At 38.4% G+C, this 15,689-nt stretch overlaps 1 protein-coding gene across 1 annotated transcript in view; it reads left to right on the top strand.

Moving 5' to 3' along the window:
- LOC124605394 (phosphatidylinositol 4,5-bisphosphate 3-kinase catalytic subunit delta isoform) overlaps positions 1-15,689 on the top strand; it is a 158,073-nt gene that overhangs the window by 40,225 nt on the left and 102,159 nt on the right. Inside the window, exons 6-7 of the mRNA XM_047137038.1 lie at positions 567-745; positions 3,355-3,582. Of these exons, the coding sequence (XP_046992994.1) occupies positions 567-745; positions 3,355-3,582 (407 nt within the window). The remainder of the gene's footprint in view (positions 1-566; positions 746-3,354; positions 3,583-15,689) is intronic.

The following is a 15,689-nucleotide window of genomic DNA, read 5'->3' on the forward strand; positions in this document are numbered from 1 at the left end:
ACGAAATATGATGTGTGAATGAATGAATGCTGTATGCAAAATGATAGTGTGGTCCAAGAGGCCCTCAACAAATAAATAATAAAAGTATAATATTTGAATATGTCTGTAACAGATAAATAAAGTATTAATGTAACATCATCATAAGAGGCAAAACACAGATAATACTGTTCCTACCATGTCATGAAATGGTTGTACATGATGGAATGACATCAGGGACACTGCTAGAATGTAATGGTACCTGCTAGCCCAGAACCAAGTGAAACCGAAGAGGCCACTTTTCACCAGTGGAAGGACGATGGTTGAAATTGCTGACCATTTTACTTGCTTCTCTTTTTTCTGCACTTTTTTGTGTAGATATCTACAAAGAGGTCTACTTTTAAGTCTAAGCTCTTTTTCATTCTAACCAACAAGTCTTGGTCACTAAAAATTAAACCCTTTTAAACTAATTTTGCACCTGGCATTTCTAGTCTTGTGTGAAGGAAGTTCACGTTTTGTGATAAATTGTACAAGATATTATAATGTTTCTATTTGTAAAACTATGTTATGGACAAACCCATTATTTTCAGTTGATATTGACAATGTGTATGAGGATGCTGAAGATGTAGAAAGGAAACCAAGGTCATCGTCTTCAACTTTAACTTGGAAAAAGAAGGGGAAGCATTTGTCATCGTGGTCCATAGATGTGAAATTTGCATTCCGCATAAGTGCCATATGCCGCCTGAACTGCGATGTAACACGAACAGAGGTAATGTATGTGCATTAATATTTTGCATTATTGAAATTCCTTTTTATTGGTAAGGATTTGCACTATTGACACACATCTCTATTAAGAATGGTTGACTGTTGCATGTTAGAAGTTTTATTTACTGTTTTAAGTTTGGATGAATGAATAAACAAACTTTTGAACTTCTTGAAATATACTGTTCGTTAGCACAAGCTATAACTTGTCAAAATTCAATAGAAAAGCAGTGCCCACCATTTTAAAAGCTTTGTGTGATAAGTGTAATCTAGCAGTACATACTCTTATGTAATGGTACAGCAATGGAAATTACAGAATGAAAACAAACTAACAAAAATTACGAAAGGCAACTGCTGACCTGTAGATGAATGAAACATGACACATATCTATGCTCTTTATCAGAAAATTGCAACAGTTACGTGGTTCATTCCTTTTCTAATGGTCCCCCTCCTACACCTCTCCTCCCCCACCCCTGCCCCCCTTCCTCATTCCCCTACTTTTCCTGTATTGTAGTGTTGGACACAAGATTCTCATCTCATCGGTTTAATATTCTAGCCTTTGAAATGATTTCCCAATCTCTTTTTTGAGTTAGATGTTAATGATGACTGCATCTCTGTCAGTAATTGACTTCTTCCTCAATGTTGCCATTAATTAACTTAAAACTCAGCCTCTGATCAGCACAAAATGTATATGTGAAACGTCTTCTGAAAAGTCTGAATCATATTAAAATCTTCCTCTAAAATGAAAAATATGTCCTGATACTCCAGCAAAAGTCACCTGTAGTTGAAGAATTCCACAGGCCTCATCTAGCTTAGAAGTCAGCAAAAATAAATGAGAAAACCATTGCTCATTATTACAAGGTAAGCTTTAAGTGCTCTGAAATGAGAACCACTTACTTGTGATCAATATAGATGTTTATTGTCTACATCGTGACTCTGATAACATTAAAAATGTCACACCAATGAATTAATAGCAAAATTATACAACACTAGTTTATTTTAACAATTCTAAGAATGTCCCAGGACAGTGAGTGTATGCTTCTCATTGAGTGATGGAAATTAGTGGGGCATGCAGTTAGTGACCAATTGCTTGTTGTGGCTCAGTCAGTGGAGGCATCACATATTCTCCCAGTACTCAGGAGTAACTGAAATACAGGACAAATGATTTTTCGTAGTAACAGAAAAGTGCAATACTCCTACTTTAAAATACATTAAATAATGATGAAACCTTTGGCATGTACATTCGGTTGGCGGCTCCTGAAAAACAGGTGCCACAAATGAATTTGCTACACTACACTTTGCATTGACGTACCCTAAAAATATATTGCCTGTTCTCCATTAGAGAACATGGTTTTCTTTCTCCAGTTTATATCCATCCAGCTGATGTGCTTTTCAGCAGTTGAAGACAGTATATAGGTTCCAGAATATCCAATTGCAGCAAAAAATCTAGCCTTTGTGAAAGTGTCTCATTTGATAACTGACTACATAAGGCAGTGCATACACTATCTGCTTGTGCATTTTTGTGGGGTCAAAATGATCCAAATTTCATACTGAAAAGCTTTTGTAAAATGATTGAACCTCCAATGGAAAAATTTGGTCAACTTAGTCAACTCTACTTTCTTTTGTTATGTGCATTCGTAGTACTTTCAAGATGTATTCATACATATCATGGTGTAATTCCTCATGTTCAGACAGTTATGTAGCAGCCCTTCTTTCCTAGCAGTTGTTAATGATTACTGGTGCTAGACAACTGCAGGTATACCAGCAAGTCAAGAGTTAGGAAAATATTACGTGAGGTCAAATAACTGATTTGGTGCCACACACATTAAAACAAGAAATGGCATTTTAATTCTTTAGTTTCAATTAAATGAAGATGTAAGTTAATTGCCCTGTACAGCTCAGAGTGCCTGGTGTGGTTGAAATGTTAGTTGTGAAGATAATAGCATTTTGCATCACTTATCACTCACTGATAGTGATTCTTTGATTTCAGGTGACAACTGCCTCTGGTTCTGGTGTGCACTTCGCAACATTGAATGAATTGTTAAATGCATTAGACACACAAGGTTATGATAAACACCTGCCTTTCTGAAAAAATGAAATATGTTAATAATGCATATAAATTTAAGTGCTAGAAAAAATATGGCTGGAGTGTAGTCTTATAAGAAGGTGATATCTGGACAATAAACAGTGTAGATGAGAACTGATTCAAAGGTTTTGAAATGTCGTGTACAGGAGAGTGTTGAAGACTCGATGGGTAGATTGCATAACTAATGTAGAAATAACTCAATTTGGAAGGAAAGAATTTTTGGCATATCTTGACTAAAAGAAAGATGTAGGTTGATGAGACATATCCTATACAGTAAATAAGTTTAAATGGGTGTGGATTGCAGAAGTTATTTAGAGATGACGAGACTTGCACAGGATAGTTTAGTGTGGAGCACTTCGCAAAACAAATCGTGCTACAGAGAACCACAACAAAACAACAACAACTCACTTAATAACAGATTCACAGATTATTGTAACACTTGACACTCACAGTTGCTTCTGTTATGAATTTTTATGAATCCTGCTACTTATTCTCTCTCTAGTAAATTGAACACGTTCATACTATTTCAGGTGGGAGTGCAAGCAGGCCTCTTTCATGGAGGTAAGTCACTTGCTGAGCCGCAGAAGACAAGTGAGAAGCAAGTGTCGAAGGATGGGGAGTGTGAGTGGGAGGAGGATTTGCAGTTTGACATACAAGTCTGTAACATCCCACGAATGGCACGTCTCTGCCTTGTTGTTTATGAGATCTCAAAGACTGCCAAAGGTTCCAAATTTCGCAGATTAAAGGATTCAAAGCAGGTAGGTCTCAAGTATTTTTTATTTGATAACAGGTATTACAGTTTGTTGAACTTTTTTAATAATATATGAAGATCATGTGTCATAATGAGTTACACAGCTTACCTTCCTAATGGAAATAAAAATCATACATTACACTGGTTGCATGTAAACTTGTATTGCTCCTTCCTTTGTTATGCTTTAATTACATTTTTGGCAAAAATGTTACTTACTGAAAACCCTGGATTTACTATTTTTTTAAAAGTTTACCACACAAAAATAAATTCTAATTACAATAAAACAAAGACAGAGAAAGCTTTCATTATGAACATCAGCTAATTATTCTATACTTACAGATTGTGAGAATGAGTGTTGAGTAAGAGTATAATAGATCAAAGTCCCTGCTAATTGAAAGAGGATGAGGAGACCAGTGTAACAAATATTAGAAAAAGAGTAAATAAAAATGTAGTTAAAACATCAACCTTAGTTCTAATGTTCCATATATTTATACCTTCAGAGCTCGCAACAGCAAGATTCATATGCCTAAAGTCAGGCTGTACGTAGAAAACTCAATATACCATTTTAATGGTTTGACCACACGATACTGGTCTCTATACTTCAGTTAAAATAACTTTGTGACCTATATTTCAATGAGTAAATTGGTAGGGGCTGGTATCAGACAATCACAGACGTTTCTCAGCTCCACATGCTCAGTCTGATACTTGTTTTGCAGTCACAAGCAGTACAGCCACACCAGGTGATAGAAGCTGCATAAGTTATTGAGAGTGTGAGCATATGATATGTTGTGTCTGAGCCAGAAACTTCACTCCCCACTATTAATGAGTGTCAAAAAAAAGTAGAAAAACCAAAATAATGAGGGGATAATCTATATGAAAGCAAAATAATCCTATAAGGCCAGGAAAAGGATAACATCTTATTTATTATCTTTCAAACAGTGAAATAGTGTCTGATATTTGCTATGTAAGTATTTTGGCCCTTTCATGTTTTATATTAATGAGTAAGACTGGATTATAATCATTTGCATGTTGTATGTGTATTTTGCATATTTACATCCTTCTCACCAGTCATTGTTGGCTAAAAATTGGTCATGATGCATGTTTTTGCTCTATGTTTACAATATTTTAAAAATCTAGATGGGCAATCTCTAGCTCAGTCTTGTTTCTATGTCTCACAGAGTGAGTGGAACCTATAACTGCAGGTGATTGCTAACCAAGAGACAACTAGCTAGTGGACTGATTACTGAACAGAAACACACAGGCAGAGTTCTTTCTTAATGCCCTCCTCTGTCATACTGCACATGTCGTGCATGTGCATTGTTTCAGTTTAGTTTTCATTTTATTTGTTCAGATTTTAATGTGCCTACATGTACCGTGTAATGTCTTGTGCATAATGCCACCTGGAAAAAGAAATCTTGATTTGTGGATAGCTGACCATTCTGTAACATTTACACATGACAGAAATGTTTTATATTGTTGAGTTCGTGAGGAAAACGTTTTGTGAAAAAAAAAAAAAGTTTCAAATAAACCAGCATGTCAAGCCAAGTCTTTATCACTGGATGCAAAAGACAGTGGCAAGTAGCAGTAGCAGGGATTTAACCTCCAAAGGTAAACAAAAAATCACTTAAAAATGGATTTATGTGAAGTACTCATTGCAAGTAATATTCATCTTTGCACAAACTTAAAAGCCCTGTTCTGAAATATTTCCTGCACAAATATTGCTTAAATCAAAATATACCAAATGAATCAATGTTACATAAAAATTACATAGTGACATTTTACCAACATGTTCTGGAAAAAATATGCAAAGAACTTGAGGACAACTTTATTTGGCTTTCAGTTGACTAAACTACTGACACTTGTGGTTGTTACATTGGAAATTTAACTGTTGGTGCACACCAGATTTGTGAATGAGAGTATTAGAATAATATTTCCAGAATCTTTTGCAGGTCAAAGGGTGTTTCTCTCAGATGCTGCTTCCTATATGATAAAAGCAGCAAAAACACTCTTAAGCATTTTATCCCAATTTCATTCATGTGATGTACTTCGGGCACAGAGTAAACCGCCTTGCTGAAGAACTACGATCCATGTTTGTGAATGTAAATAAACTGATTTCATCCACAAATAAAGTGTTTCTTAAGGCACGTGCTTGCATAAAGACCTAGGAAGGAAAACTACCAAATGTGCCTTTACATGCAGAACCAGTGGTAACTGATTGGAGTATGTGGGTCGAAGCTGTGTTGTTCTACAATGAATGAATGTTTTGAGGCCATCAGAAGTGTAGTATACGACTTTGATAGAGCAGAGGCTTTGGCAGTTTTCCAGTGCAAGGAAGCATTTAATGATTGCTTCCAGTATTAAAAAAAAACATTGCTCTCATTAGCACCCATTTTTTCATATACCTGTGAGTATTAAAAAGCTTGAAACTCAAGGTTTGGTGTTGAATGAATCCTTTCATTTAACCAATAAAATTAGCCTGGTGAACTCCTCATTTCTGGAGGTATTCCTTAGAAAACTTAAAGAATAGTTTGAAAACATTTTGAACAATAACTCAAGCTTTGAATCCTTGTCTCATATTGATAGTTTTATTAATGGGATGGGTAAACTTGTGCCAGAAACAAGTGCTGTAGAATGGTCTTTTTCTGCTTATAAAAATGTTTTAAGTGTTTTACAACACAAACTTACTGCTGAACATTTGGAACAGTACCCAATTGTTTATGGGTACGGTAGTAACAAAATGTAGAATTTGTAAACAGTACTTCAGTCGGTAATATTAAACATTAATGTTGTTCAAAAAAATTCCTGATTGTATGTTGTTTTTGAAATAAAATGTTACTGAGTTATTGTATGTGCCCCTCTGGGTGTGACCTATCTCGAAGTTGGACCTGTGCATACCGATTGTTTTGCAACAACTGAATGCATGCAGCATGGCCACAGGTCTGTTTGACCCATGGGAGGGTGTCACAGAGATGCCAAAGAAACTGAACTGGTAGACTCTTGAACATAGATGTAAACTGTTCTGAGAATGTCTGCTGTTGAAGTCAAGAACCGGCTTTAAAAGATGACTTTAGGAATATACCACAATACACTACATATCACTCACATAGGGATCGTGAGGACAAGATCAGAATAATTGCAGCATGCACAGAGGCATTCAACCAACCATTCTTCCTGCACTCCATAAATGAATGGAATCATGGGAAACTCTGTTAACTGGCACAATGAGACGTACCCTCTGCCATACATTTCACTTTGGTTTATGGAGTATAGATGTAGATATTGGAAAATTCAAGTTTTAGCTCTCTTTAACTTTTACTTGTTCTCACATCTGAGACCCATCCATCACCACTTATAAAAGAATGAATTATAAAATATTTTGTGTCCAGTGAAGATCTCATGGTAATCATAGATGGTTATTTTGTATGGAATATTCTCAGTGGAATGATGTTGGACAGAATACATTGACCTAAAAAAGAATATGTAAAAAAAAGTACTTTTTTACATAACAGACATTGGTTCACTGCCAGGCTGAGAAATTTTCTCCTTGCCTTCATAATAGGCTATGGTGCTTTGTTACCATTTGCTACATAGCTTAAGCTCTTATGGTGGCCACTTATTGTCAGAATAAATATATATTCTCAGTGTGATGTAGCATACATACATAACAACTGCTGTAAGGCCATTCTCAGCCATTAAACTTGTAACATGCTAACTTCTCTCACAGACAATGCTCAGGGGAAGACATTTGATGACTTGCGCTCTACTGAGTGCACCAAACTGAACAGATCCTGAAATGAAACTGACAAAACAGTTGCTCAGCATGCTGAACTACACATGACATTACCTGATCAAAATTATCAAGATACCTATTACTGAACATTAATAGGGCAGCATCTACCTTTTGCCTTTGTGACAGATTGAACGCTGCTATACTTTAAATGCAGTGCCTGAATATCTATGGGGAAATGGCAGCACATCCTCCTCAAAAACCCAAACCAGAGAAGGTAGTGATGTTGGACACTGGGCAAAATTGATTTACTAACTTATCCCAAAGGTGTTCATTGGGTTCAGTTCAGGATGCTGTGCAGACCATCCCATTTCAGGAATATTATTGTCCACAAGCCATTGCCCCACAGATGATGCTGAATGACAGGATACAACATGAAACTTCCTGGCAGATTAAAACTGTGTGCTGGACTGTTACTCTGGTCTTGAGTTCGAGTCTTGGTCCGGCACATAGTTTTAATCTGCAGGAGGTTTCATATCAGCCCACAGTCAGCTGCAGAGTGAAAATTCATTCAGGACACAACATGTTGATACAAGTAATCACATTGAAATTGTTCATCTAATGTATGCAGTTCACAATACTGTACAATGTGTTCATATCCTTCCGCATTTATCGTTTTCTTAAGTGCGATAAGAGGACCACATCATAACCATGAAGCTCACTCTCATACCATAACACTACCTCCTCTGTATATCACTTTTAGCACTACACCTGATGGTGGGTAACTTCCTCCACGCATTCACCAAATCCCTTGCATCAGATTTCCACAGGGTATAGTGTGATATATTGCACCAAACCACTCATTTTCAATTATCCACTGTCTAGTGGCATTGTTCTGTACATGAACTCAAGCATCGCTTAGCATTGACCACAGAAATGTTAGGCCTATGAGGAGCTACACAACCATTGTACCCCACTTTTTTTTTTTTTTTTTTTTTTAATTGATAAATGCAATCATGTTGCTAGTTGGAGCGCTGGTAGCACTCTGAAACTCATGAATGACTACTTTTGGTGTTTTTTTGTAACCACTCTTTGCAACTGTGAACAACAATTAAAAAAAACACTCCACTCAATAACCATTTACATTTTCATAAAAATTACAATAATTAAAAAAGGCAAGAATGATGAGCCATTTCCAAAAGCCGCATAGCTGTATGAAGGGTCTTTATTTGCAACTGCCAGTTTCATGTGAGTATAGACACATCTTCAGGTTTATAATGGTTGTATTTTCATAATGCAGATGGACATTACAGCATCCTACCATTCAGGAAGTTACCCATGTTAAGAATCAAACCACAGTGGTGGGTTGTCATAATAAAATTAAGTACACTCAAAAGATGTTTGTTGAAAGTGTGCAAAGCATGGCTGCTGAATGAGCCAGGCGAGATAACACCTCATAGAATATATTACAGGATTGGTAGACACCAGCTGTATAAAACGGATAGCAACATGGCATATATATGCATATCATACCCACCATTGTGGTGTGATTCTTAACATGGGTAACATGCTGAATGCCGGGACTCCGTAATTGTCCATCTACATTATGAAAATATAACCCTTATAAACTTGTAGATGTATCTATACCTATGTTAATCTGCTAGTTGCAAATAAAGCAGGTTTGTGCAGCTATGCGGCTTTTGGAGACACCTGAGCATTCTTCACTTTTTTAATTGTTATAATTTTTATGATAATTTGAATGGTTATTGAGTTGAGCATTTTTTAATTGTTGCCCCCCGTGTCTCCGAGCTGTGCTTCCCCTCTCTCGAAAGTTATTTTTAAAAGTGGTTTACTCTCTGCAATGTCCAGTGGTCCCTGTATGGTCCCTATCCATTAGTGTATAAGGTCTACCTGTTCTTGGTTCAGCTTTTATTCTTCCTAGGCATTTTCCACTTCACAGTCACATCACCATCAGTCATCTTGGGTAGATTTAAAAGGTTTGAAATGAAATGTCCCTGATAGATTTGTTACAAAGATGCTCCTAAAGATTCCATCACATCATTGTCGGAATGACTTAGTGACAACCTGTCCATTAGGATGCAATGGTGAGTGTCTGCTCTGTGAGAGTTAGGCATGGATGACTCTGGAAAGATGCATATGCAGTCATATTATTGATAACATTACAACATGTTGGCTAGTTAGGACAAACACAATCATATAATAAAACAGATAAAGGAGTAGTTGTGTCAGGACTACCCTCACCACTAAGTGATCACTGATGAGCAATGATACTTTACCAAGTCATGACAAAAGCCATTTAGTGGTAGCTTCACCATGCAGTAAATGCTAAGGAAGGTTTCATCATGTTATGTAAGTAAATGAAGGTGACCTGAAAATTTCCCTGGTTGTGGCTAGAAGCTGTTTCAATTTCCATATTAAACAAGGGAAGAACTGTACCCACCCAGTGTAATGCTAACACCAAGGGATTTTCAGGAAAGCCTTTGGAACATACGGTTAACTACTTCTGCGGTAGGTTCCTAGAATTCATCAAGTCCTCACTTACCACTATTATGGGTTTGGTAATGTCATTCTACCATTGTTAACCTGCCTCTGCTGTTGGGAGCAGTATAACAAGTGTTTTTGTGCAGACATCGCCTAATACCTAATATCTTGTTTCTTCAGTCTAAAGGGATGTGAATTAACAATACTAAGTGAAGACAGATCCAGTGGGTTAAGTGCAAGTTCATTTTCAACAGAAGAATGGTAGCCCTCAAAGATGTACAACAGTTCCTCATTCACTGACAATAATAGATCATCCACAGTAATAATTCCATGCAGTGCTTCTTATTTGTGGATGACATTTGATTTTCTGCCGTTCATGTAAGAATTACAAGGTAGCTGCATCTAGCAGTTATGGGGCTAAAGTCATCAGAAAAACCCAGTTTTAAGTTTTTGACTGAAAAAAAGTAATGAATTCTTTACAGAAGAATGGAAAATGTGATAGCTCACGTTGGGGAAAATCGGTGTGTATACTGAAGAAATGTAGGAACATGCGAGGCAATACTGACCCTGTGACTTATCTTAGAAGACAAGTTAAGGAAAGGCAAATCTACTTTTATAGCATTGGTAGATGTAGAGAAAACTTTTGACAGTATTGACTGGAATACTCTCTTTGTAATTGTGGTGCTAGCAGATGTAAAATATAGGGAGCAAAAAGCCATTTACAACTTGTACAGAAACCAGATGACAGGTATAACGAGTCGATGGCTGTGAAAAGGAAGCAGTGGTTGAGAAGGGAGTGAGACAGTGTTGTACCCGACCCACAATGATATTTAATCTGTACATTGAGCAAGCAGTAAAGGAAACCAAAGAAAAATTTGGAGTAGCGATTTCAGGGAGAAGAAATAAAAAACTTTGAGGTTTGCTGATGACATTGTAATTCTATCAGAGACAGCAAAGGACTTGGAAGAGCAGGTAAGGAGAATGGACAGTGTCTTGAAAGGAGGATATAAGATGAACACCAACAAAAGTAAAACAAAGATAATGGAATGTAGTGTAATTAAATCAGTTGACGCTGAGGGTATTAGATTAGGAAACAAGACAGTGAAAGAAGTAGACGAGTTTTGCTGTTTGGGCAGCAAAATAACTGATGATGATTGAGACATGGTATTTACTGGTATTAAGGAAAATGTGGAAGGGAGGACCCACCAGTGTAACTTTCTTTTCACACAACCAGTTTATTTAACATTATATAATAATAAATTTGTTTTCTTTACAAATTAACAAATGTGTTAAATGAATAAGCTTTTACAGGAGAAATCCAAACAAGAACAACATGGCAGTAATTACAAGGCCCCAGTCCTGAAGACCGCCCAGTATGGGGTGAAACAGCGGTGTTTACTATCGTGCTGTACACAGCTTCTCTTATTAAATGCCCTTTTGCAACACATGAAAACATATAAGTAATATTGATAACATATTATTTGGAAACTGTATGTGCAAAGGTTCGGGGTTAAGATGTGCACCTATGCTTAAAGGTTAAACAAATGAGGAAACAGTTATGAAAATGATAAGGCTTGCTTCAAAGCAAGCAACCTTTTCATTTCAATCAGGAACAAGGTGCGACTGGATCCCAACCCCTCCCTTTTGACAATCTTATTCTGACTAAAGTCCTGGTGACAATTGGCCATTAATATGTCAATAGTTAGATTGCTTTTCAGTCACGAAGGCCGCTCTGAAGGAACATTTTAAAATGTTACGTATGAGCACTTATTACAAGAGACTCACTTGGTGGGACCACAAGATCCAGTTAAAAATACAGCAATAATGACCTGGTCTTTCAAAGGCAGGAATGCACAGCTTAGTACAACAGGTAGTTCAGATTATCTCAAATACAGTTACAATCAAGGAATTGAACTGGTTAGCATCTAAATCTAACGACAAGACCCTGTTTGTTTAATGGCAACCTGTGCCTTGGTACAATTGTTCAGAGTGTATTTCCGACCAGGAGCTGATTCATTAAAACATTAATGATCGGGTATGAACTAGAAAGGAAGGGGAATATAATATCAGAACAAATTTTCAAACTACAACTAGTGTCTAGTACAATACTACGGTCTATATTTTCGACCAAAGAGATGCCTGAGTAAAACTCTGAGGGCAGATACAAACCAGAAAATAATTAGGAGGTCAGGTAGACAATGACACCAATCACCACAAGGATTACAGAATGTTACTCCCCTTTATCAGCAAGCAGCTCCATAGATCCACAGTGCGTCGTGGCATTTACTGAGTGGTGCTGTTGACAGCCAGGTAGAAGGGGGCAGCCAGGCCACGAGCAGTCATCCAACACAAATGTTGCCAGTCAACTGATGGGATGTCGGCCTGCTGCTTGTTGTCGACACAGAACCCGGTGAAGTACTCCAGGATCCTTCCTCTGCGCAGGCCCTCCTTGTGTAGCTCATGGCTTCGGCCACTCAGACCTCATGACCGCCTCTTGTCGCGATGCTACCACCAAACGAAAGCGCTGGCAGGTTGATAAATACACAAACATACACACGAAATTCAAGCTTTCGTAACCAACGGTTGCTTCATCAGGAAAGAGGGAAGGAGAGGGAAAGACGAAAGGATGTGGATTTTGAGGGAGAGGGTAAGGAGTCATTCCAATCCCAGGAGCGGAAAGACTTACCTTAGGGGGGAAAAAAGGACAGGTATACACTCGCGCGCGCGCATCCGCACATTTGGTATGTGCAGATGGATATGTGTGTGTGTGCGAGTGTATACCTGTCCTTTTTTCCCCCTAAGGTAAGTCTTTCCGCTCCCGGGATTGAAATGACTCCTTACCCTCTCCCTTAAAATCCACATCCTTTTGTCTTCCCCTCTCCTTCCCTCTTTCCTGATGAAGCAACCGTTGGTTGCGAAAGCTTGAATTTCGTGTGTATGTTTGTGTTTGTGTATCTATCAACCTGCCAGCGCTTTCGTTTGGTAAGTCACATCATCTTTGTCTTTAGATATATTTTTCCCTCGTGGAATGTTTCAAGAACTTCTGAGGACACAACCTACAGATACCAACTCATCCTCATAGATATTGGGAATGGGGCCGCAAGCTAGTGCTGCTACACAGAACAGTCTACTATCTTAGTGGCGCCACTCGATGACCAAAGTAGAGAGGATATAAAGTGTAGGCTAGCAATGGCAAGAAAAGCATTTCTGAAGAAGAGAAATTTGTATTGAATCAAGTGTTAGGAAGTCTTTTTTAAAGATATGTGTGTGGAGAGTAGCCATGTGTGGAAGTGAAACATTGACAATAAATGGTTGGGACAAAAAAGAGAATAGAAGCTTTTGAAATGTGGTGCTCCAGAAGAATGTTGAACACTAGATTGGTAGATCATGTACCTAATGAGAAGGTACTGAATGGTATTGGGGAGACAAGAAATTCGTGGCACAACCATACCAAAAGAAGGCATTGGTTGATAGGACACATTCTGAGACATCAAGGAATCGCCAATTTAGTATTGTAGGGAATAGTGTGTGTGTGTGTGTGTGTGTGTGTGTGTGTGTGTGTGTGTGTGTGTGTGTGTGTGTATTGGGGAGGGGGGGGGGTGAAAATTGTAGAGGGAGACCAAGAGATACAGTAAGCAGATTCAGAAGGGTGTAGGTTGCCGTGGTTATTTGGAGATGAAGAAGCTCGCACAGGATACAGTAGCATGGAGAGCTGCATCAAACTAGTTTTTGGACTCAAGACCACAACTACTAATGACATTGAAATCTTGTTTTAAAGTTAACTGATTAAGAGTAAATGAAACTCTTCTAAATTGTAAAGAAATAGTGATGTTTTGAGGCCTCGAATTTGTTGATGTTGTTACTAAACCTAGGGAATACATTGTCAAAATCCCTTAGGTGTTAAAACACACTAGCCACAAAACAAGAGTAATAGACAAACCTCACTGAGAGCCTTTGTACAATTGTGACTTGATTATAGACCTACCAAACTATTATACCCAAAAGTATTAGATACAGTCCACAATGAGGGTATTAGGCTAGCCACTGTACTAGGACAAAGCCTGTGTCCAACCTGTAACACCCAAACCTCCTGATGTTAGTCAGTCAAATTGGTACCAAACATTGTATGTCTATAGAATATCAACCAAAACACTGATTTAGTTCATGCTGTGCACTGTCATGCAGTAGAACATGCGTAAATGTTGATTAAAAGTAACACCAGAACTACGCAGCCTAGTAAAAGCACGTCTGTGAGCAAATAACACAAAGATCTTTTGTAGGTGAGTCGTTTGAACGTTGGATCATTGATCGAAAGGCCCTGTGTTCAAACCCCACTGACTACGATTGTTTTTAACTGTTTATGCATTAAGCTGTTATAAAGGGAGAACATTTTCCTGACATGTAAAAAGACTTCTGGGAGTTTGCAGCAATGTTCTTTTGGCAGTCTGCTTTTGCTTCGTTAGTTGAAAGTAGCAAACCTAGCTATACAAATGTAATCGATAAGCTTGCTACTTTCAACTAATGAAACGAAAGCAGACTGCCAAAAGAACATTGCTACAAACTCCGAGAAGTCTTTTTACATATCAGGGAAATATCCTCCCTTATAACAGTTTCATGCATAAACCATTTTTAAAAAAGTTTGTAACTGGTGGGATTTGAGCACAGGACCATTGGCTTGACAATCTGACGTTCTACAGACTCAGCTATGCAAGATCTTTGTGTCATATGCTCAAGACACACTCTTACTGGGCTCTATAGTTCTGTTACTTTTAATTACTGTTTATGCATGTTCTACTGGATGACAGCATACACCATGAACTAAATTGGTGTTTTGGTTGATACTCTATCGACATACAGTGTTTAGTACCGTTCTGAGTGTCTGACATCTGGAGGTTTGGGTGTAAGTGAAGGCTGGTGAGCTGTGACAATTTGTTATAGTTTATAAAACATCCATGGACTTCTTGCCACTTCAGTTCAGTGTAAAACCATGAGATTCGACGATTACCTCCATTGTCTTCATCAGGAGCAACTGACTGTCAAAGTTGTCACTGTGTTTACTGACCAATCAGAAACCATCTTTGGGCTTTATAAGGCCACCGCAGCAGCAATTTTGACAGTGTGTTGTTCCTGATGAAGATGATGGAGGTAATCATCAAAAGCTCGAAGCTTTGCCCTGAACTGATGCAGTAAGAAGTCCGAGAATGTTTTATACAACAGTGTTGTTGTGAAATACTTCGTTCTCAAAAAACTTCTTATGGTGTCAAAAGTTCCCAAAATATACACCACACCACCTGCTTATCATACTGTGGAATGAGTTTTGAGTAATTGTTCTAGACACTGTAGTGACCTGGTGTGCTAAGACCAGGAGGGGTGGAAGAGTCATCCTTCAGGTTTTCAGGGTGTCATCCAGCTCTTCCACTGGGCATTGTCGACTGATGAGGTCACAGGGATCCTTTGGAGGATTAAGGTGGTTGCAGCTTGACAGGCAATGTTCATGGAAACCCCACAGGCATGGACATCGGCAGTGAAGCATTGCTGTGAATATGTCAGTAGCTGCTACACTCAGTTTGGCTTTTGCACAGTGCAACCTTGGGTTGTAAACTTTCCTGGCAGTGCTATGTCAAATGTGGGCATGGTGGTATTGAATTGACATTCTGTTAGAGGGGTGGCCAGGGCCTGCCTACCAGTGGTGAGGGACAGAGCTCGGATGTCTGACGAGTGAACTCTGGTATGGCAACTGGCTGGCGGCACCTGTCTCTGGCAAGCATCCCTGTGGCTTGGTGACTAGGAGGGCCTCAGTTCAACTCTCAGGCTATCTGGCAGTGGCTGGTCCCCCTGGCAGGTAGTCCTGTCAGGATGATGGTGGAGAAGTAGTGACCTCATGC

Source organism: Schistocerca americana, chromosome 3 (assembly GCF_021461395.2).
Source record: "Schistocerca americana isolate TAMUIC-IGC-003095 chromosome 3, iqSchAmer2.1, whole genome shotgun sequence".
NCBI classification, from domain to species: Eukaryota; Metazoa; Arthropoda; class Insecta; order Orthoptera; family Acrididae; genus Schistocerca; species Schistocerca americana.